Source organism: Diabrotica undecimpunctata, chromosome 1 (assembly GCF_040954645.1).
Source record: "Diabrotica undecimpunctata isolate CICGRU chromosome 1, icDiaUnde3, whole genome shotgun sequence".
NCBI lineage: Eukaryota > Metazoa > Arthropoda > Insecta > Coleoptera > Chrysomelidae > Diabrotica > Diabrotica undecimpunctata.
In genome coordinates, this window is record NC_092803.1 from 29783872 (window position 1) to 29808340 (window position 24469).

The window sequence follows — 24469 nt, forward strand, 5'->3', positions numbered from 1 at the left end:
ATTTGTGGAAGTTGTTTTGGGCACAGCTATGGTGAACGCATGGATCATTTTCAATGACTCAAACCCAAACAAAAAACTTCACATGTTGGAATTTAGAGAACTAGTTGCACGTGAGTTATTGTCGGACATTTCTGAAACCATGGAAGCAGTAGAACCCACATGAACAAAGTCTCGTAGCAGTATGATTATTCATAAGCTGGCAAAATACGAAGGAAAAGTGCGTGACAACCGCAAAAGGTGTGTCTCTTGTTACGACAAATTGCAGGAAGCTGCTGGTAGTGCTCATGCTAAAAAAAAACTAAACGTGTAAATACTTTCTGTCAGGATTGTCCAAACAACCCTGTATTATGTTTAAAATGCTTTAATGAAAAACATAAAACGTAATTCATGTTAATTTTTTTTTCGCTTTTGTTTTAATTTTCATATAATTAGTTTCAAGAAATATAAGAATAATTAGTTTTTTGATTTTCAATATTTGTTGTCATATTAGTTAGTAAGCTAAAGTTTTTATTTTTGTTCAGAATTATTTTAATTTTAATATTTTTAAATTGGAAAATAAAAATAATTATTATTTTTGGTGTCCGCTCTTTATTGTCATGTTCTAATCATAATAATAACCGAGTGCGCCACCGGTGGTACACTGATGTACTTATACATTTTATATAGCCGAGGACTAAATAATAAAAGCTTCACTTAAATCTGGTTGATTTTATATCACGTTAACTCAATATATTACCATGTACCACCGGTGGTACACGACGGCTACAAATAATATAGAGCATGTACCACCGGTGGTACACTTCGTCTCCAAGGTGTTAAAGGGAATCCGGAACGTAAAAGTGGTAAACTTCTTTGTATCTTTTTAGAGTTACAAAATTAATCTTCTTGGCAAAATTCAGCTTGTTCGTATGATTTTTAAAAGTTCAGTGGCATTTTTGACTGGAGTAAAACTATTATTTTAATTAAAAGTATAGTATTTAAAAAAGTATTCTATAATATTTTATATTTACAACTTTTAATAATCTTGCCTAAGGATTTTTCTTTATTTTAGGTGGGATGGCGGTTAACGGTCCGATGGCTTGCAGGTAACGCAGCGTGCAAAGTCTTCATGTTCCTGCGAGTTCTAGGACCCTATCTCAGCAGCAATATTTTAGTTTGCGTTTCATTAGATAGGTATTTCGCGGTTCTGCATCCGCTTCGAGTGAACGACGCTCGACGTAGAGGAAAAATTATGCTGTCAATTGCATGGAGCGCGACTTTTATATATTGCATCCCACAGGTAAGTTTATAAGAATTTGGATTGAAAACACCTCTAATAATTGAAAAGTTGTGAACTGGAAGTAAATTTACTATATTGGTTTTTTTGATCGACTTTAAATAGTTGGCTTTTATTTTGTAGAAAATTTAAGTAAAAGGTAGGAAGTTTTTTGCATTAAACAAGAATATAATTTGTTTTAAATTAGATACACATTATGATTTAACATTTTTTAGCCATTTTTCTGACCTATCTTTCCATGAAAAGTACGGTCAATAGAATATACTGTTAGTGTACGTTCATAACGAAGCGCCGACCCTCGGTCGGACCATAGGATGGATCGCCACGTAAAATAAATGCATTACTTTAAAAATTCCAGCGTTCACCATCAACGCGCAGCGCCCAGCCTAGAGCCAGGTATCAGACCATAGAGTTGGACCATAGTATTCCAGCTTAGTATTTTTTAGATTCTCGTCCGTAGTATTCTACGATCGACACTACGAGATGCCTAGCACCGAGCCTCGCTGCGACCAAATAAATGCATTTTATTTTAAATTCGAGCATTCACTTCACTGTCATAGGCCAAGGAAATAAGCAAAAAAGTATCCTATTTTTGACACTCGTCCGGCAGGCAAACGATAATTGTTTTAAGTAACAAAAATGGTTTTATGGTCCTCTGTAACAAAAACCTATATGTTTCCTGTTGTCGATTTTTTGGACTTAATTAGTTATTAACAAATTAAGGTCAAAAAACGAAATATTTTTGCTTTTTTCGTCTATCAGCAAAAAGTAAAGCATTTTAAACAAATTTTAGAAGAAAACAAACTTATAACTTTCAAAATGGCGTTTTCTAAATGTTTATATCCTTATTTGTTGCTTAGGAAGTTGCAAAATAAGTAAAAAATTTTGGGTTTTTATAAATGTTAATAACTTTTTTAAAAATAAACTTATAACGTTTATATTTTATGGAATGCTGTGTCCTATAGTGCTTAAAATATAATCAAAATTTCAGAGTGATGGGTAAAATAGTTTAAAAGTTATTTTATGTGTTTATCCCAAATTAATTTTTTTTGCAACAATATAAGTCAGAAAATTATATAGTTTTATTAACTGTAAGGTTAGTTTCTGGAAGGAAAGGACTTGTTCTATTATTAACATTAACAATTAAGAAAATTAATTTTAAATATTGCAAAATAATTTTGCAAAAACATGTCGATTTTCTGCTTATAAACAATTCGAATAACTTTAAAACCATTTCCTGTAAGAATATTATTTTTTTATATTTAGAAAGCATGAATTTTTACAAAATAATGTGGGACAATGTTAGCCTCTTTTTTTTATTTAATTCATAGCAGCTTTGTTTATAACAAATAAGAAATCTAATTAGCGGTATTTAAAAGAACATACTTTATAGTTTTACCGTACCAAATTTTAAAAAGATTGCCTTTTAATGGAATCGTCCACAAAGCTTCAAAGTGTGTTCTTTAAAATTAGCCGACTTAAATCGCTGGAGCTGAAGGGAGGGGGAAGGAGCTGAAAACTGTATCGCTGGTCCTTTTTTATGTATTTCAACGTTTCTTTTTGAACTTGTATGTACTTTTTGCGTACATTACGAATATACATTAGTTCAATAAATAAATTGTCAACTAAACCACCTAATTTGTTTAATTTTTTTTAATAATATTTAAGGTAAGTTTAAATGCAAAATAGAAATATTTCTGATTAATGTATACTTCTTTAATAAAATTGTAAATAATTTATTAATAATTTGATATGATAGAAATAAAGTTAGAATAATTTCTTTTCCCACAAATTTTACTTATATATTTTTTTATCCTATCTATGTAAATTAATCAATCTATTTTTTACAATATTGTAAGTAAATCTAATGTAATACGTCTAATTTTTTTATTACAATTATTGCAAGTATTCAAATATACATTAAAAACTCATCTTATTCACAAAATGAAATTTATACATGTTGTAAGGGACTCCCCTAGTGTCGAGTAAATGGACAATTCCATTTTGTTGAACCATTTTGTTTCGCTAATTAAATGAAATGTTTACAATATTTCAAAACTATACTGAAGAATATATCATATATATAAGAAGACATAAAGAAAGCTGCTATAAATTAAATAAAAAAATAGGCTAACTTTGTCCCAAATTATTTTAGTACAATTATTTTTTTCTTTTAAATTTGTGAAAAAATTCAGGCTTTTTAAATATATAAAAAATTATATTTTAACAGGCAATGGTTAAAAAGTTATTCTAATTGTTTGTAAGCAAAGAAACGATATGTTTTTGCAAAATTATTTTGCAATATTTAAAATTAATTTTCTTAATTTTTTTTAATGTAAATATTAGAACAAGTCTTCTTCTTTCAGAAACTACCCTTAAAATTACTAAAAGTATATAATTTTCTGACTTATATTGTTGCAAAAAAAATTAATTTGGGATAAACAAATAATATAACTTTTAAAATATTTGACCGATACCTTTGAAATTTTGACCGTATTTTAAATACTATAAGACACAGCATATCATGCAATATAAATGTTATGTTTATTTTTAAAAAAGTTATTAACATTTATAAAAAACCAAAATTTTTGACTTATTTTGCAACTCTGTTAGCAACAAATAAAGATAAAAACATTTAGAAAACGCTATTTTGAAAGCTTTTAAACTTATGTTTCTTCTCTTTTAAAATTTGTTTAAAATGCTTAATTTTTTTGCTGATAGACGAAAAAAGCGAAAACTTTCCGTTTTTTGACCTTAATTTGTTAATAACTAATTAAGTCTAAAAAAATCGACTACAGGAAACATATAGCTTTTTCTTACAGAGGTCCATACTACTCAAAACAATTGTCGTTTGCCTGGCCGGACGAATGTAATGAAAAAATGCTTATTTTCCTGGGCTATCAGTGCTATGTTCTAGGCGAGGATACCACGCGATGGTCTCCGTAATGAACGCACTCTTAAACCCATCCTCTATAGACGTAGAAAAGACGTTGGATTCAAATAAACTTTGAACAGTTAAAAAAGAACGCAAGAGTTAATTCAGATTATAAAAAAAAATAATAAAAAATATTTACTCAAAAAGTATATTAGTAATTACTATTAACCAACAAAACAAATAGACAAAATTCGAAAAGGAATAATGAAAATGGGTACAATATTACATAAATCGGGCATTACAAGAAATATTACAAACACTACTGTGCTTAATAACAGCGATTTAAAGATAAATAAATAAATAGAAGAAGAAAAATCACTGAAATGAATTCATGGAAAAAACCAAACAAGAAACTCATCTTTTGTCCTTAGATCAATTATTCAAAAAGTCGTTAATTCAACAAGAATAATATTGACAAAACTCAGAGGTGGTTGCAGTAGGTTAACATATCTAATCAAAAAGGAGCTCAAACTTTAATGTGACAGGTGTAAAATATCAATAGATACAAAACACGTTTCATCTCCCCGAATCATCATGGATGATTTTAATGGTAATAACTTTATTAGGGGTTCTAAGAATACTGATCACAGAGAAAAATTTCTAGAACAGGTTATGCAGGATCTTCAATTAAATTTCTCAAGTGATGGGTCACCTACATGATTTAACATCTGCACTGGATAACTTTCCGTGATAGATGTAAGCTTGTGCGATCCAGGTCTAGCTCTATGTATCTCTTTCTCGAGTATACTTATGGTAATGACCATGACTCTGTTACCATTGAGAGTTTGTCAGATTAGCCTTGACCAATATCTTTTATGTCCAAATGGAATATAAATTCTGCCAAATGGATTGATTTTAAAAATTACGTAGATAAGCCTTTGAAAAATCTCGTAATGAATTATAATATTAATGACTCTTTAGGTGCTTTTAATAGTTTCATCTTGCAGACTGCGAAGCTTTTCAAAACAAAGCTCATCAAAAATCATGTCCCTATGCCTTGGTGAAATTCGGAGTGCAATGAAGCCGTACCTGTCAGCGAAACAGCTTTTACTATATTTAAGGAGCATAAAACTCTCGAAAATACTATTAACTACAAAAAAATTGAAGGCTGAAACTTAAGTTTAATAAATCAAACAAAAAAATCACTTGGACCTAATATGTCTCTAGCAATAACAGCTTTACTCCTGAAGTATGAAAAAAAAATACGTAAAATTTCTAGCATAAAGGAGTCGCTCTCAATATCTATTTTTCAAATAGGTAATCAAATTGTCACGTCTCTACTTGAAATTCTTAACGAATTAGCTTAAAATTGTGAAGATTCCAATGAAAATTTCGACCCTGTATTTATGCAAATCAAACTAGAGGCCGAAAGGTCTAACCTATCTCATGAAAATTACAACATTCCATTAAACGATCATCCTGCATTACAAGAACTAAACAACTCACTAATCGATATAAAAGAAATATGACAATATTTTGGGCTTGACGATATTTCAACCGTTTTCTTAAAACACCTACCCACGTCTGCTAAAAATTCTTGTTCTTCCTTCTTTTATGTAGGTTTTAAAGCCTGTTTCTTCTTCAATATTAGCCTAATAAATTGTTTAAATTATCGCACCATGTTTTGCATGGTCTGCCACTACTTCTTCGTCCATTTGGTGACTTATCTCGTACCATTTGTACTATTCTATCCTCCGAAATTCTACTAATGTGTTCGTTCCAATCCTGTTTTCGTTTTTCTAGCCATCCATTTATGTCTTCTATATTGCATGCTCTTCTTATGTTTTCGCTTCTCTCCCTATCCAACAGACTTTTCGCTGATATTCGTCGGAGTATTTTCATCTCTGTTGTTTCTAGTAGTCGTGTCGTTTTAGATGTATCAGGTATTGTCTCCGCCGTGTATGTTAATATAGATCTAATTGCTGCTTTATAGATTCTTGTTTTTGTGTCTTGTCCTAGGTGTTTATTCTTCCAGTTTGTCTCATTAAGAAATCCCGCCGCTTTACTTACTTTTAAGCTTTGTTGTCGTTCTTCTTCTTCTTCTTCAACATCTCCGTAGCTAGTTATTTCTGAAGTCTACATAATATTTGGATTTCTTTGTTTCCCATTCTGTAACCATAACCTTGACGTACTGCTTGTATTATTTCGTTCATTTTATATTAAAGAGAAGTGGGCTTAACGAGTCACCCTGCCTGACTCTGTTTGTACTGGTACACATTATGTTAGTTTTCCATTTATCTTTGCCTGTATTCGATTATGTAAGTAGATATTTTCGATAGTTTGTATACTATTAATTGGTATATTTCTTTTATACACTAGGTTTAAGACGTCTTCGACTTGGATGCGATCGAAAGCCTTTGTCAGGTCTATAAAACATAGATATGCTGGTTTATTGTACTCAATGACCTTTTCTGTGATTTATCTTAGTACAAATACGGCGTCTACGCAGGATCTTCCGGATCTGAATCCTTGTTGTTCATCTAATAAGGTTGTTAGTTTATTTATTTTGTAGGTTCCTAAAAATTACATGCTTTAATTATTTAACTTTATCTGGCAACGATACCAGTAGCCATCTATTTGGTCAAAATCTATGACTTCTAGACCGATAAACCTGACTTTTGCAATGGGCAAGCTACTAGAAAAAATTATCAACTTAAGGCTGACTTGGTATCCATGACATGACAATTGGCAAAAAAATTTATTTTTTACATATAAACTTACATAAAAACTTATCCGAGAAGGATAACATACTAGAGCTGGAAATTAATATTCATAAATCTGTAGCAACAAAACAACACTGTCTTGCAATCTTTTTTGGCTTGTGAAAACCATTTAATACATGATGGAGATACAACCACTTAAAATGTTAGTCATGGAATATTCGTAAAAATTGCCGTTGTTCGGATCCAGTGGTGGAAGGATTGGGGCAAGTATGTACATGTGCATTAAAATGATCCTCCCAGGCTCAATAATTAGCCTATACTTTTTTTATCGCCATTAATGACATAATCAAAAACCTCTAAAACTTTTTAAAGCACGTTTATATTCAGATAACTTGATTTTTTGTGTAAAAAGCAAAGATAGTATCTTAACTCTAACAGTTATCCAAAGTTTTTTACAAAAGCTTGAAAAACGAAATATACGTTTTTAGTTCTTGGTTACAGTAACCGTAGGCATGATATTCTCAAAAACGAACTTTACAAATAATCCCTATCTTTCATTGAAAACATTTTTTCAATATTAAAAACCGCTCACCTTGGATAATTAATAGTCCAAATATAAATACTGGCCTAATTTAATTTGACAAGCATATTAATAGTCATGCAATGATCTAGCAGACGCCTTACGATTTTCTACGCTGAGCTCTAAACAGTGCTGAAAGCTATCGTACATATAAATTCTATTGATATTCCTCACTCAGTTATCTTAAGTGACTCCCTAAACGCCGTTTAAACCCCTAAACAGATCTATCCCAAAGATCCTTTTAGGAAACTGATAAAACTAGAACTTACACAGTCTCAGAAAAATTCTAGAAGTATCAGATTTATATGAATACCATACCACAGTGGTATTGCGGGAAATGAAAGAGCGGATAACCGCGAGAGTGAAATATTGCTGCATGTGCCGATATAGAAATAGCCAAGTATGGAAATACTACGAGTGATATACAAGCTTTTATTAAAATTCTAACCATTTTTTAATTGTTTGCCCTTGTTTTTCTAATTATCTTGTTGCAATTAACATACCTAACAGTATCTGTAATTTATTGGGCACTAATTTTTCAGCGAATAATAATTTTAAAGCCACTGAACTGAGTTTATTGTCTAATTTATTAACTTTATTTATTATAAAATATTCTAACACTTGGTTTATTAAAGTCTTTATTTAATTTATATATACAATATTCTTACACTTATCACAAATACTTTAAATTATATTATTTATTTACAATATTTATTTCCGCGTACAATTCGAAACTCGACCCGATAATATTTTCAGACTAATTTAAAAATGAAAGTTCCGCTATATGTACCAAACAGCCGTTAGTTCTGGAATCCCTTCGAAGCAGACAGATGTTGATCTGTGTTTGACCCTTGAATTGTCTCGAACTAAAGGGAACGCCAGACCCGTTTCTATACCTCATTTTGTTTATCTCGAAGCTTCTTTTATCTTCGGTCGCCAACGAATTTATTTGACCCTTTTCTGAAGAGTTCCAATCGTAGGTATAAGAAGGGACTCGTTTGGGTAGTACCTGCTAAAAAATACTTGTTAGAAAAAGATGTTTACAGTTAAATATAAACTATAATTTATCGTAACAACACCGCTAATGGTGGATGCGGCATTATTCTCAGTTTCAGTTTTCAGTTTTCAGTTTCAGTTTAAAAAACATAACATGTTTTATTACAGTGTCCCAAGTATTCAATAGAAATACTTATATACAACTTGTCAAGGTATCAATTTTACACAACCTTTTAGGGTACCAGTGATAATCTATTGAAATTTTTTGGTGACATAACATTACTGTAAAGTAAATAAATTACGTGTATTTTATTTTTGTAATATATCATTGTAATATACCTATCATTTCACCGCTAATAACCTTCATGTTTAACGTAGTGGCTTATATGAAGCTAAGGTTTTAGTAAAAATCTTTGAAAACGTAGATGTATTAAGATTTCAACAACAGTGTCAAAATATTTATAAAACTTTTTTTAAGTAAGCAATAGCCTTACCTATAATCGGTTCACAATTTGTCGATAGCTCACTACAAGTTTAACCCTAATTAGAGAACTGAAATACAGAGAGGATAGGTAATACGATATAATAGTAAAAACCAACCTGAAAGTGACGGTTTAAGATGTTTTCGAATAACCCACCTTGTATCTGAAGTAATACAATACAGCAGGCAACCTTATAATCCGATTAGAAAGGTATTTTGAATAGTTAAAGATGCCCGACCAGTGTCGTAGAGTATATGATTGAAACATTGATTTGAACTAAATAAATAAATTTTTTAAATTGTACTTATGTAAATTGTACTTTTATTTTAATAAAACTTCTTTATTTTATTCAAAAATTAAAAGTTTCTTGCCATTTGTAAAAGATACATTTATTTAATTAAGGGGAAAGGCGCCAAATGTCGCCTGGCAAAATTTCCAATGTGTTTTAAATGTATCCAATATTTTCGAATCCGGAGGAAACTAATAAATATTTTTGAAAAATTTAAACGCAGAATAAAAGATTACATTATTACTGAGGGCAGAAAGTCCCTAAAAATTTCTACAATGTTTATTTTAATATGTTGTGTAACAGGGGTGAAAATAAAAGAGAAAATATAGTATAATTTTTAATTAAAAATATTGTATGCAAAAGAAACTTTTTATTTATTCTAATATTTCATTCTGCCTTTAAATTTTTCAAAAATGTTTTTAGTTTTCTCAGGATTGGAAAAAAAATGGATACATTTAAAACACATTGAACATTTTGACAGGCGACATTTTGCGCCTTTCCCCCTTAATACCTTACGATTACAACTACTATTACTTACATTATATAATTATGATTAGAAAACTATTCAAATTCAAAATAAATAGGACCAACTTCGGAATCCGGGTCGTCTTGAGGGTTAATAATTAAATAATTAGTGGTTGTGTCTCTACGGTCGCATCAATTATGTTATCAAGATCCCACATTTTTTGTTCTTCTTCTATTACATGTCTTACTGCATCTTTCCAGTTTTGTTCTGTAATATGTTGTAAAGACTCGTATAACAATTCACGTACAGCTTGTATTATATATGACGTATTTTTTCTAGCCACATAACTTTTTATTTGTGCCCAAATGAGTTCAATTGGATTTATTTCGCAGTGGTAGGGTGGAAGTCTAAGGACTGTGATGTTTCGCCTTTCCGCCATTTTGTCAACTACGTATGTCTTGAACTTAGATTTGTATTGCCGGGCAATTTTTAAAAGTTCTGCTTTTAGCATTCCATCTTCGTGAGGCAGTTACTTATTCCAAAGCCTTTCAAGAATATCCTGTTTCTTCCACGCAGTCGTTGGAAGTCTTTCTACTAGTCGTGAATGATAAGGTGCATTATCTAATACTATAATTGAATTTGGTAGTATGTGTTCAATCATCTGCTCGAAATACTCTTCGAAAACATCAGCTGTCATCTCCTCGTGATAGTCTTTTGTGCTTTTGGACTGAAATTCCAACAAACCATGCTTAACAAATCCTTTTTCACTGCCAATGTGAGAAACTATTAATCTACTGCCTTTACAGAAGGTGGGGAGATACCAGTAGACCAACCTTCCATAAAGGCTTGCCTGGAGCTTAATATATTTTTATCTGACCAAATTTCTTTTAGAGTATGACCAGAGTTTACCCACGATTCATCCTGATAGAAGATTGGCCTTCCTTTAGCCCAGAATTTTTGTATGGATCTTAGATAATTTCTTCGCCAACATTTTATCTCCTCATGGTCAATCAAAAGTGATTTTCGGTCTGATTTTTCCAACCGGAAATTTAATTTTTTTAAAACTTGCCAAAATTTTGTTCGTCCGATATGGGGCAAATCCGGGTCGTTTATAACTTCTTGTAAAATTTTTGTTTAGGTTTAGTATTTCTTTTTTGAAAAAAAATCCATGAATTTTCCTTCGAATACCATTTTTGGCAAATTCATCAATTTCAATAGGCTTTTTCCCTCTCTTTAAGTCTTCGTTTGTGTTTGGGTTTGCTATACCGTGTTTTTTTCTTTCTGATAGAAACCTATATATGATGATTCCCCTATGCCAGTCATGTTGGCACAACTTTCGACTATGTTGCGAACAGTGTTTGTGGGATTCTGAGAAACCAGAGCATCGTGAACATTCAGGACAATAGTCTTCTCTCTTGGTGAATAGACAGACTTACTGACTGTACGCAACAGTACCGGTGTAAAACTTGATGATGTTGATGATGAAGCCATTACAAACAATCCAACAAAACGAGCATGAGCGAAAGGTACGTATATGTTCGTAGGTATATGAAATAAACAATCACTCACGCACTGCATATAATTCACAAAAGAAATATTCAAGATGCTAATTACTGCCGTAGACGCGGAAACACCGACGAGCCGTAAATTACATGTGATCAAAAACGTACTAAACAAAAAAGTTGTTTTCGTTCGTAATAACTTCACCCATTCAAGTTAAGTTTCGAATCTGAACCAAAATTAGCCGTGAAGGTTTTAATTGTTTTTTTGCTAAATATATAACAGTATTAAAACATTATAGTGCTCTCAACAATTTGTGAACGGAGAATAATGAGTAATTATGACTACATCAGGATAAAATCCGTAGCGCAGAATACTTAACAAATAAACGTAAATAAAACTACAGACTTCATTCTTCGTGACACAGGTAATTTCGTTGACTTATTGTCTCCGGTTTAATTAGATTAACTTGGAAACTATGCGGCACATTGTAATCCATTTGCTCTCCTGTAGTGATTTCCTGGTAGGATTAATTAATAGTTCGTCAGAAAACTTTTAATTTATAGAATTTTTTCAGCGTCAAAACAGTACAGAAATAACTAATGAAACTAGAACTTTTGGTTTAAAAGAACTGTAGAAACTAAATTAACAGTAATGGTTACAAAGGGACATATTCATTTAGAAATAAATAAATCTACATACCGGTTTTTTTACCGTTATTTGTTATATTTTCGTTATTGATCTTGACAGTCTATCTTTATTAGTTGCACTAAAATTGGTATTTGATAGTTGTGACAAATCGACTGAGAGTCCTTGGAGATGACGAGTTCCTGTATACATTTTATATGACCTAGATGCAGTCTGTTAAGGACTAGTTGGTATTGTATTGACACGTATTTGGATTGGGGGCAATACTAAAGCAGAAGCAACATCTGGTTTGATAATTTTTAGTTTTGCTTTTGTTTGGCTCCATTTTTCTTGCCAGGTTTTTTGTCAAAAGATCTGATAATAAGAAAATTTATATCCTTGCTGACACATTGTTTCAGTGCGATAAAGATTGCAGTTACTGGCAGTTTTGCAGCATATAACTTTTATTCTCTATAAAATGATGTGTGTTCGTTGGAAAATTAAATAACGTAACTCTGAATGAAATGCACAAATTTATTTAGATGTTTACATTTTAGGGTATAAAACTATACTAACTTAAGAAATACAAACTATATCCTAAAAACCTCTCATTATGCTTGATCATATCGTAAACACCTCGAGATTCTCAGCGTGGGTGTTTATCTTTTTCTAAGTCGTCTGAATATTGAGATAAAACACACACACACACACACACACACCACACACACACACACACACACACACACACACACACACACACACACACACACACACACACACACACACACACACACACACAATGGCGTGCTCGCCATAACATATAAAAAATGATACAATCCTTAGCTAGGAGGGAGATAAAAGTACTGTTTTCGAAAATAGCTGCAGCAGCTACACCATTGCTGTTTTTGAAGCAGCAACCTATAGACTTCTGGTATATAATAGTATATTTTATTAAAAATATTAACAATTTGTCCAAAAGAATTTCAAATATTCAACACGTCTTCGATCCGGTTTTGAAGATTTGTAATACTCGGTAGTTCTAAGAATAGGTTGTAATTTATTTTTCATACCCCTAATTGATAATGGTGGTACACCCCAAACACTTTCTTTATTTTTCGTACACAATTTTTAATTTTATTTTTTTATGATGGGGCATTAAAAAATTCATAGTATAGTACCTTTCTGTCACCCACCCATATGTTTTGATAGCCATATTAGTATATTAATAATTTTAAACCTGGTCGATAACTAATCAATTATTAGTAGACCAGTTATCTCCACTAGGGTTACACTAGTAATTACTAGATTAGTTATCACCGAGTAAACAGCACGGGGTAGAGATAAGAACAATTCTCGTCTCCTGTCTCTTATGGTACAAGATCCCACTGCGGGATCACTACGTTCATAACGTAGTTAATCAAACTCATATTTTTACAAACACTCAAATTAGAAGAATATATTGATAATAGGTTGTCAGTCAAAAAGTGGCCGCAAATATTTTTAAATTAATTAATAGTAAATGAAAAGACAGTTAAGATTTGATTTCACGTATAGTGCTTCTGTATATCTGCTTATACATATTTCATCCTAAAAGGAATCTTCGGAGCGGCTATTTACAGAAGCTCTGAACGTAAAAACAATATTTTCTGTCGAAGTAGAAGCAATACTAAAATGGCTTCGATATGAATGCAATAGTGACATCTGATAATAAATCTGGAAACTAATTGTCGAAACCAAATTTAGATTTCTCCTTTAATATGTGCCTTCTAAGAATTGCAAGGCAAAACAGACGTTTTTAAAGATGTAATTAGAGACATGCAGAATCTAAAATTGCGTTCCATAACATGTCTCCTCAACTAAGCAAAATTCCTTAGCGAATTGGTTTCTAGTACTCATAAAGAGTACACCGAAAAAAAAAGGAAAGACAGTTAAGATTTGATTTCACGTATAGTGCGTCTGTATATCCGCTTATACGTCTTTCATCCTAAAAGAAATCTTAGGAGCGGCTATTTACAGATAATAAGTCCGGAAACTAATTGTCATGGCGTCCATATCGAAGCCATTTTAGTGTTGCTTCTACTACGACAGAAAATATTGCTTTCGCGTTCAGAGCATTTGTAAATAGTCGCTCCAAAGATTTCTTTTAGGATGAAAGACGTATAAGCGGATATACAGAGCACTATACGTGAAATCAAATCTTAACTGTCTTTCCTTTTTTTTTCGGTGTACTCTTTATGAGTACTAGAAACCAATTTGCTAAGGATTTTTGCTTAGTTGAGGAGATATGTTATGGAACGCAATTTTAGATTCCCCATGTCTGTAATTACATCTTTAAAAACGTCTGTTTTGCCTTGCAATTCTTAGAAGGCACAGATTAAAGCAGAAATCTGAATTTGGTTTCAACAAATAGTTTTCGGATTAATTAATAGTAATTAGTTTTTGACAAATATTTTATTTTATTTATTTATTTTTTAAATAAAATAGGCTACTATTGACATATATGCATGTTTTTTTTTATATAAAATTTAAGCTAATTTTTTTTAATATAACGGTATAAGGTTGCTTAACAACAATTGCACATACTTCAATTGATTGTCCAGGGAAAAATAGACAGTAAGCGAGGGCCAGGCAGGAGAAGACACTCATGGCTCCAAAATCTGAGAAAGTGGCTCGGGCTCACATCGGTCGAACTATTCAGAAGCGCCGCAAATAAGATCAGAATTTCCATGTTAATAGCCAACGTTCGCAACGGACAGGGCACTTAAAGAAGAAGAAGAACAACAATTGGTCAGAAATTAGGGTTGCCAGCTGTTGAAAACGCGACGTATTAAAGATAAAGTAAAATAGAGTTAAGGCGCAACGACACTGATTTTACAAGTGAAAATATGTATATTATTATAATATCTGTGACCCATCCTTTAAACAACTGACACTTTAAACCAGTAGCGTTATGCGCTAGCTGTCTTTTATGTTATCCTTGATACCTCGAGTTGTTAACAGCTTGCAACCCCAATTTCCGACAATTTTTTCTCAGGCAAACTTATATCTTTACATTAAGAAAATAATTAGTTTTAATTTGATGTAAAAAACATGCATGTAAGTCATGAGCAGCGTATTTTATTTAAAAAATAAATGAACGAAATAAAATTTTTGTCAAAAATTAATTACTGTTAATTGAATCAAAAATATTTGCAGCCACTTTGTGACTGGCAATCTATAATGCGCTTTTCTAATTTTAAATGTATGTAAAAATGTGAGTTTGATTAACTATGTTATGAAATCAGTGATCCAGCATCTCAGGCTCATGGGATCTTAGGCTATACACAATAAGCTTTCTTCCACTCTTAAAACTTACATTCTATTTTACACATTTCACATTTAATTTTATTTAACTTTATTTAGTTTTATTAAATTTTCTTATATTTTTTTTAACTGTATTTAAATGTATAAAATTATTAAATCAATTTATTTAATTTTATTTAATTTTGTTTTAATTTTATTTAAGTTAGTTTAATTTTAGTTAATCTTATTAAATTTCATTTAATTTTATCTAACTTTTTTTTAATATTATATAAAATTGTAATAAGTGTACATGTACGTTATGTATATTACGATATACCGCAAGGTTATTACACTTGTCTCGATTTTTTGAGTCACGCTAAATAGGATTTCGAGCCCGTTCAAAAGATCATACCGAGCGAAGTTATGCACCCGACCGTTATCGCACAGTATTATCGTTATATGGGCAACTTACACGACAACGGCATTGTGAATTATAGGTCAAGAAGTTTGGAAAAAATGGAGGTGTCCAATATTTACGAAAAACGTTTTCGAAAGAAAAACTTTTACTATTATTATTACGGGTTAAATTTGGGCTAAGTTAAATTGCTTCTGTGTTTAAGGAAAAGAACTATATTAAAAAGAACAACTAATAATAGTTACTATCATTCGATAAAAGAGAAAGTCCTGTTCTTGTTCGTGCAAAGAAGTGCAAGATACACACAAATATAAAATTACGGAATTCCCAAATTACCAAAAAAAAAGAACAACTTAATTTTTGAATGGTAATATTTAAGATTAACACCAAGTATGAAGATTTTACCTTAAATGATTAAAAATAAAAAGTAAAATGTTGCATTGGAGAAAGTTATTTAAATGTTAAATATTCTAGTGAACCAGACGGTGAGGAGAACATTCCTCTCTGACAATCTTGCAACTTTCAACTAATCTACTAGAAAATTTAAAAAATAATAATTTAACAATTTACTAAGTTAAAGAGACTGCTCTGACAAACTCGTAACTTTTAATAAATCTACAAGTACTAGAAAATTTAAATATACCAATTAAACAGTGTATTTGAATCGCTAACTGCAGAAAGACATCATGTCCAATATGTACGAATTTTGTGTATTTTATTAAAATTGTTTCCAGTAGCAAAACGCAACGTTTACTACAAGGAGGAAACACGTCCGCATATTAGTATTGGCATGGCAACGCTTACAATATTCTATTTACTGCAGAAAGGAAACTAGTCCAGGACAAGTTCTCTTTCTGCGGTAAACAGCTGCGGCGCTAGAAGTGCGTTGCAAATATTCGAACTATCCTCACAGCTGAGTTTAGTCAGACCATATTGTGCTTTGTTTATCGATGATTGTTGTCGTTTTTACTGTGGTTAATAATTATTAGATTAGAACGAGTGGTTCAAATGAGAAATGGCGTGTAAACAAGAAAACAAAAGTTCGACGAATGATGACAAATATATAAAAGGAACATAATAACGAAGTCTAAAGTGGCTGGACAAGAACACTTAAACTGGGTTGGCAAAACTGTACCAGCGAAAAAATAAGGCTCAAATTTCTGCAGGTAAATATTGTTTTATTCATTGTTGTTAATTTGTACATTTTGGTTTAAATATTATTGTACCTACTGATAATTTAATCTTATATGTATTTCGAAGTAATATAAGGCTACTAAAACCTCACCTCAAAGTCATTTACTTATCGCCAATATCTTTTTCACTGAATTACTATTACAATAAATAAAGTGTTTTGTTGTTTCAGTTGCACAACCAATTGCCTTGGAGTTTTCACTGAAAAGATATGATTGAAATATCCGCCAAACTACATAACATGACAACCAAAACGGAACAGGACATTTACATCCAATCTGTTATGGAAATGAGTCAGATTGCAAGGGAAAGAACCAGGTCTAGTTCGTCAAACGAGAAAGCTAAGGCTTTCAGTGTGATTTTTTATGTAGTACACAATGGAAAACGTACAAAAGTATGTAAAAATGGATTTATGAAAACCTATGGATACACTGCAAAGCAGTGTTACCGTTTGCCCTATCTATTGCAACTAAATGAAACACCAACTCACAACAGAGGAAAAAACGTTTTAGGAAATGCAATACCTGGGTCCGTACTGTCTAAATAATTAAGGGTCCACGTAGAATCATTCCCCACCAAAGTACATCACTATACAGGAAGAGAAAGAAAGTTTTTTTAGCTAATATGAATTTAAAAATCATGTACCAGATATTCATTAAAGAACATAGTTTCCTTATTTCAACATTAGGAACTGAGAAAAGGCTCTCCTACAAGTTTTTTTGGATATATTTCAAGGAAAACTAGTCTTCTATTGGCTTCGCCCAACCAGTTAAAGATGCATATGTTACATGTGAGGAACTAAATTTAAAAATAAAAAGTCCTGTTTTGAATGAGGATGCAAAGCGAAGAGCTGTCGCTGAGCTAACAGTACACAAGCGTAAATCTAAAAAGTTCTATGCATCACTGAAAGTAGTGACCACTAAGTGTGTCAGTAAGCCTGAAGAAAATGTTGGCATCTGCATAGAAAAACAAAATTGGCAGTGGTGTAAAAAAAAATAAAAATAATACTGTGATTCGCATGATGATGTACTTGTGTGAGATAAAAAAAGTTTAATGAAGTCAAACTAACCTTTCCTGTTAGGGCCCACTCTTTTATGCCAAATGACAGAGATTTTGGCATCATCAGAAGAAAATTAAAGCAAGAAGAACGATATTATACTATTAATGAGGTTGAAGAGCTTATAATGAAATCATCAAAAATTGACGGCAAATTTTCTGTTATTAAAATGACGGTTGATGATTTCATTGACTTCAGTTCATGGTGGCCCCAGTTTTATAAAAAAAACCTTCTTATCTGATGATTTGTATGGCAAAAATGTACCAAGAAACCAAAAAAAAGCTTTTGCCATATCACAATACAGAGAAATGACTTTTTCATCAAAGAATCCTAACACGGTTCAATGTAAGATAAACATCGACGGCTTCATAATGGATGAATTCAAACTACGGAATGCAGTACAGCCAATTCAGGCTCCTACTAGAAGAGCATATTCAACTGTACCAATTAACAACAAGAAAATGGAAGACATGAAGAAAACATTGGTATACATCCCGGAAGAAAAAATGAATTTTTGGAATCCGATTTTGTCATAGCCAATTACATCGGCATTTACAGAAGAAAACTAATAACTTGAACTGAAATTTATTTCAAAGTTTTAATTTATGATTTAATTGCTTTATTTCATGTATAGGACATTGCTTTATTTCATTAAAATTAATTCTCATAAAATATTTTGTTTATATATTGATTGTTTTCCTTAGAACTTCTTAAAGTTTCTTGTTTACGGCAAAAAGGGAACATGTCCTTAACACAAAAAAATTCTCTACCGTCTCCTCTTAAAATATTTAAATATTTTATAAGTATGTATTAGTCCAAAATGCCCAATCTCATAAACCTCAAATGCAAAAAATACTACCATTAGTGTGTTTGAGTTTACCAAGTTTTTTGTCTCTCCTGAAAAATTGGCAAAACTGGACTTGTTGCCTTTCTGCAGTTTCGATTCATTTAGATTCATTTAGTAGTAGGAATAGTTGAATGAGAACTACGTTTAAAAGAAAAGTAGTAAAGCAAAACATAGAGTTAAAAATCAAACTAAATCTAGAGAAATTAGCAATAAAATAATTCTTTGTACATAGGTAATAAATAAAAATGTAAATTGTTCCAAAAATGCAAATTTTTTTGTAAAGTTAAGATTAAAAAAAAAGGTTTTGTAAAAAGAATATGAATTATTCGTAGGTATGTACAGTTATATTAAAAAAAAAGGTAAAAGTATTAGAAAGAGAAGTTAACGTCATCCTATTTGTGTAAAACCGGCTGGGATTTTTGGAGGTTATCAAATGTCACAGGTTATTAAAAATATATATCATTGGCGTTGAGCATTAATTTGACGAAACCATTTATTCAACAATTATATAAAGAATAATTTTAATGACTGTTACAAATAGAATTTAGTATTTGGTGATAGAACCGTCTGCTTCTATAACTTTATTTAGTCTATTTGGCATACTTTGAATTATATTAGATATCATATTTGGGTCAAGATTTTCCCAGCACTCTAAGATTGTATCCCACAATTGATCTGAATTTTGTGGCATAAAGTTTCTTTTATATATTTTTTTAACAATTATGCCCCAAATGTTTTCAATTGGATTTATATCTGGACTGTGCGCAGGCCATGGCAATACTTCCAGGTTTTGCGTTTGAAACCAATTCCTTACGGCATGGACAGTGTGGACTGAACAATTATCTTGTTGATATATAAAAGTATTATTAGGATACGATTGCTCAATAGAAGGGAGCATTACGTGTTCCAAAACGTTAATGTAATTGTCGGCAGTAAATCTTCCCTCTAATCGCCAACAAACACCAGGTCCATGTATACTAATCCAACCCCATACATTTACAGAAAAACGTCCAGATTTATTATGAGAGTGAATATATCGTTCTTCAAACCTAGTATTGGCTGGACGATAAACACGGATTTGACCGTTACAGGTCGACTGAAAAGTCTTTTAATAAGTAAAAATGACGTTGTTCCAAAATTGTGGGTTGCGGTAAATATAGTTTAGTGCAAATATTACTCTTGCTTGCCGATGTTCAATAGTTACTAATGGTTTTTTAGCAGCTGGTCGGTTTTTTAATTCAGATTCATTGATCCTTCTGCTTACAGTAGGTTGGGCACCAGGAAATCTCGTATGAATCCTTGAATCCTTCGACGTCGCAAATGGATTATCTCTTAAGAATTGAACTAAAGCAGCATCTTGTTGAGGAGTGGATACTTTGAAACGCCCTGAACCAACTTTTATAGAACTATTATAGAAATTTGCTTGCGCACGAATTGACCATCCTTCTTCCATTTTCGTAAGTATTTGAGCCTTTTCAATCTCACTTAAATGACGAGGCATATTAATTTTTTATTGTACGTAACGTTAAACCTTCTATCAAATTAAACGTCTTTGACGTCTATGAGTTGCATTTTTGATCACTTATGACATTTGATAACCTCCAAAAATCCCAGCCGGTTTACACAAATAGGATGACGTTAACTTCTCTTTATAATACTTGTACCCTTTTTTTTAATATAACTGTACAACTGGTGTACGCGATTCTATCAGTGAATACGGGATGTAACTATTGTTAAAATCCAATTCGTATTTATTAAATCGTGTGACTATGAATTATGGATTCAACCAATTATTTGCATCAATAATTAACACATCAAAGCTTGAGAGTAACACTCCATAAAGCAGCTTTTATATTGGAACTTTGGGCAATGGTACATAATAGATTGAAGGATATAGCAGCGGAATGTGTTACAATTGATAAACAGTTATTTCCTTATTGCGCGGACACAATTTACGCAATTTATCCCTTTCTATAGATTTTGAAGATTTTAGCAATGTTTAATATACACTGACCGACAAAAATAGTGGCCACCTTATAAATTTCTGAAAATAAAATTCATTGGAAGTTTTATGCGCTGTTTCATATCGTCCCCTTAATACTACAATTAGGTAACTCAAAATTTGCTATTTTTAGTAGAGCAGTTTTAAATTTGAAAAGAAACAAACCGTGCTGTATTGCAGCAAATGAATTTTTTTCTGAATATTTATAGCGAGAAGTTAAAATAAATCTAACTTCTGATTAATTGAAAGTATTCTAAAGCCTTGTTTTAGTTTTTTTTTTATTATTGGAAAAACAAGATATCTAGTGGTTACGATTAAAATTAAAAAAAAAATAAATATACCTAGTTGTCGACTTACCAGTAAGTACAACTCTTTATTACCAAAAAAAAAATTATTAATATATTTTGACCAAAATATGTATAATAAAAAAAGTAGAAGAACTTTACTAATAGTTATAACCAATATTTTTCTTTCACTCGGTCTCACTTATGTCAGATTCAGTTGATACTTCTCTTCCTGTTGCTTTAACTGGCAGGTTTTCAAAATAATCTTTATTTTCCAGAGGAATTTCGAGAGGTTTGGTGTTAATCAATGTCAGAAGATCCTTGTATTTTTCCAAGTAATAGGGATTCTCTCCTGATACAAAGGATTTGGCATTATTGTAGTAATATTTTGAGTCGATTTTGTCCTTCTCTGGCAATTTAAAATTTTAAATTGTGCATGTGTGTGTGTGTAGAGTCAAGGGATGGCCTCAGACATAGTCTATTAGCTACAGGATTCATTTTTATTCATACACATATAGGTACATATTAGGTGCTTATAAGGTTAAATATCGATTTTAGCTTCTTTATCTATCTTAATTAATCTTTCGAATGCTTTGGTGACACATGATATTAACGAGATTGGACGGTATGATGATGGAATTTCTGAATCTTTAAAGGGTTTAAGTTTAAGGCAAATTATAATATTTTTAAAGCAGTCTGAATATTTTTGTTTCCTCCACCAGTCATTAAATAACTGCAAAAGAAAAAGTTTAGCAGAATATGGTAATTTATAAATTAATTTATAGATAAAGCCATCTAACCCGGGAGCAGTGTTCCGACTATTTGCTATATCCAGTTCGTTCATTGTGAAAGAAGAAGACAATTCAGCTTCGTGATTAAATAGAAATTTGTTAAATGGTTTTACTACGAAATTAGAAGCAGAAGAAGGCCCTATTTTGTTTAGAATTTGACCTATTAATTTTTTGAAAGGGGTTTTTTGGAATCTACGACAAAAGGAGGCGGAAAACAGGACGCGGAAAAAAGGACGCGCGAAAAAAGGACGCGCGAAAAAAGGACGCGTGGAAAAAAGGACGCATATTATTAATGAATTACTATAAATAGTTTATTTTAATTGACATTAGCCATTACCCCCTTTTTATCCCCATATGTTATTACAGAAAATGATTCTACCTAACCTAAAATCGGTTACGGTAAGAGTAAAAAGTGAAAAATAATTATATGAAAAAAACTTGCCCTCACATTTTATCGAGGCTTAGGACTAAAATATCTTAAGTAAAATAATAAATACTAATATAATGTTGATTCAAGATTTCTGGTATTGAAACAGGTTAGATTCCATATTATCAGAATTATGTATGGGATTAGAAAAACCCAAGTACCAGCCCAGTAATGGGTCTAATGAGGGTTTAACGCGAACCGGAAGGTTGGTAAATTCCGCAGGTAATGTTAAGAATGTAAATAGAAACGATTAGTAAGAAAATAAAACTTTCTAATTGTTTGATAATTGTTTTTAAGAAATGAATATTACAAAAGGTCCGATATAACAAAACATCATTAACCAACTTGTTTGTATAGGGGAAACTTGTCGCGGTATGTAATTTATTCTGTTCTTAACAAGAAAACATTTTACAAATTAATATCAGTCTGTTAAGATGGTGTTAGCGTTTGTGAAAAGCCAAAAAGGCAACAACTTGTTACTTTATAATGGATTTCTCCATAAAAAAGAGCGAGTGATTGGTGAAAAGAGAATTTGGAAGTGTGCTACTTATAATAAGAGCAAATGTACAGGAAGAGTGCATACCGTTGTGGATGAAATATCAAAATCCACAAAACATAATCACGTTGCAGACACGGCAAAGATTGAAGCAAAAGAAGCTTGTAACCGGATGAAAGAAGTTGCACAACAACTGGAACACTCCACCCAAGGTGTAGTAAGCGAAATTTCTCAAGAACTTTCCTTAGCTGCTACGGCACAACTTCCATCAGTGTCGTCGTTAAAAAAAACTGTGCAAAGAGTTCGGAACGAGCTAGGAGGTACGCCCGCAAATCCGAGAAATTTAGAAGAACTTGTGCTTCCTGAAGAATATAAAACAACTACAGGCGGTGAGCTATTTCTATTATTTGATAGCGGGCCAGAAGAATAACGTATTTTGTTATTTTCAACACAAAGAAATTTAAGATTTATGGAACAATGCGATCATTGGTATGCTGATGGAACATTTAACTCAGCACCACCATTGTTTTCTCAAATATACACAATTTATGGAGTGCGATACAGTAATGTAATCCCGACTGTATTTGCACTTCTAACAAACAAAACACAAGAGACTTATACACGTGTTTTTCAGCAACTAAAGGTGTTGAATCCGGCCTTGCGCCCTCTAACAATAATGATGGACTTTGAAAGAGCGGCAATGAATGCTGCACAAACTGAGTGCCCAAATGTGAGAATCCGCGGATGTTTTTTTCATTTCTCGCAGTGTATGTGGCTCCATATTCAAAGTGCCGGATTGCAACGTAGATATATTGAGAATCCTAACTTCGCCCTTCACCTAAGACAATTGACAGCTTTTGCGTTTGTTCCAGACAACCATGTAGTCAGAGTGTACGAGGAGTTGCTCAATAGCGATTTTTATACACAAAATGAAGAACTACTAGTGCCGCTGATTAATTACTTTGAAGACACTTGGATAGGGAGATTAGCTAGAAGAGGAAATCGAAGACAACCCCTTTTCCAGCAAATGTATGGAATTGTTACGATTTGGCAGACCAAGATATACTCCGAACTAATAATGCTGTCGAAGGATGGCACAACAGCTTTTCTTCTCTTCTCAATAGTGTACATCCGAATATTTGGAAATTTATTAATTCTCTAAAAAAAAGAATATGATTTAAATGTTTTGAAAATAGAGAAGTACATTTCGGGCAATGTACCTCCACGCAAAAGAAAATATCAAGATACAGCAAACAGGATAAGGGCTATTGTTGCCGATTATGCTGACAGGCCAACTTTAGAATATTTGAGAGGCATTGCTCACAATTTTCAGTTGCAAACATAAAAAAAATACAAAAAAAATTAATATCAAAAATAAAACAAAAAAAAATAAAATGACAAAAAAATTCCAAAAAAGCAAAAAATTAAAAAAAAATAAAATAAAACTTGTAAACACGCCAGCTTCTGCTGCCAGTCCTAAGCCTGGATAAAGTGTGAAGGCAAGTTTTTTTCATATAAAAATTTTTCACTTTTTACTTTTGCCGTAACCGATTTTAGGTTAGGTAGAATCATTTTCTGTAATTATATATAGGGGATAAACGGGGGTAATTGCTATTGTCAATTAAAATAAACTATTTATAGTATTTCATTAATAATATGCGTCCTTTTTTCCACGCGTCCTTTTTTCGCGCGTCCTTTTTTCCGCGTCCTTTTTTATGCGTCCTTTTTTCCGCGTTCTTTTGTCGGTATACCGGTTTTTTGGGACAAAGAAAATTTTTGTTATTTACAGCTTTAACAAACTTCCAAATTTCGGCCAGTGTTGTATTTTTGTTAAGTTTATTTAGAAAGTTAATCTAGCTGCAA

The 24469-nt window shown here is 31.8% G+C and overlaps 1 protein-coding gene across 1 annotated transcript in view; it reads left to right on the plus strand.

Annotated features, from left to right (window-relative positions):
- Positions 1-24469, plus strand: part of LOC140435780 (adipokinetic hormone/corazonin-related peptide receptor variant I-like) — a 378597-nt gene that overhangs the window by 231781 nt on the left and 122347 nt on the right. The window contains exon 3 of the mRNA XM_072524516.1: positions 1052-1279. Within this exon, the coding sequence (XP_072380617.1) occupies positions 1052-1279 (228 nt within the window). The remainder of the gene's footprint in view (positions 1-1051; positions 1280-24469) is intronic.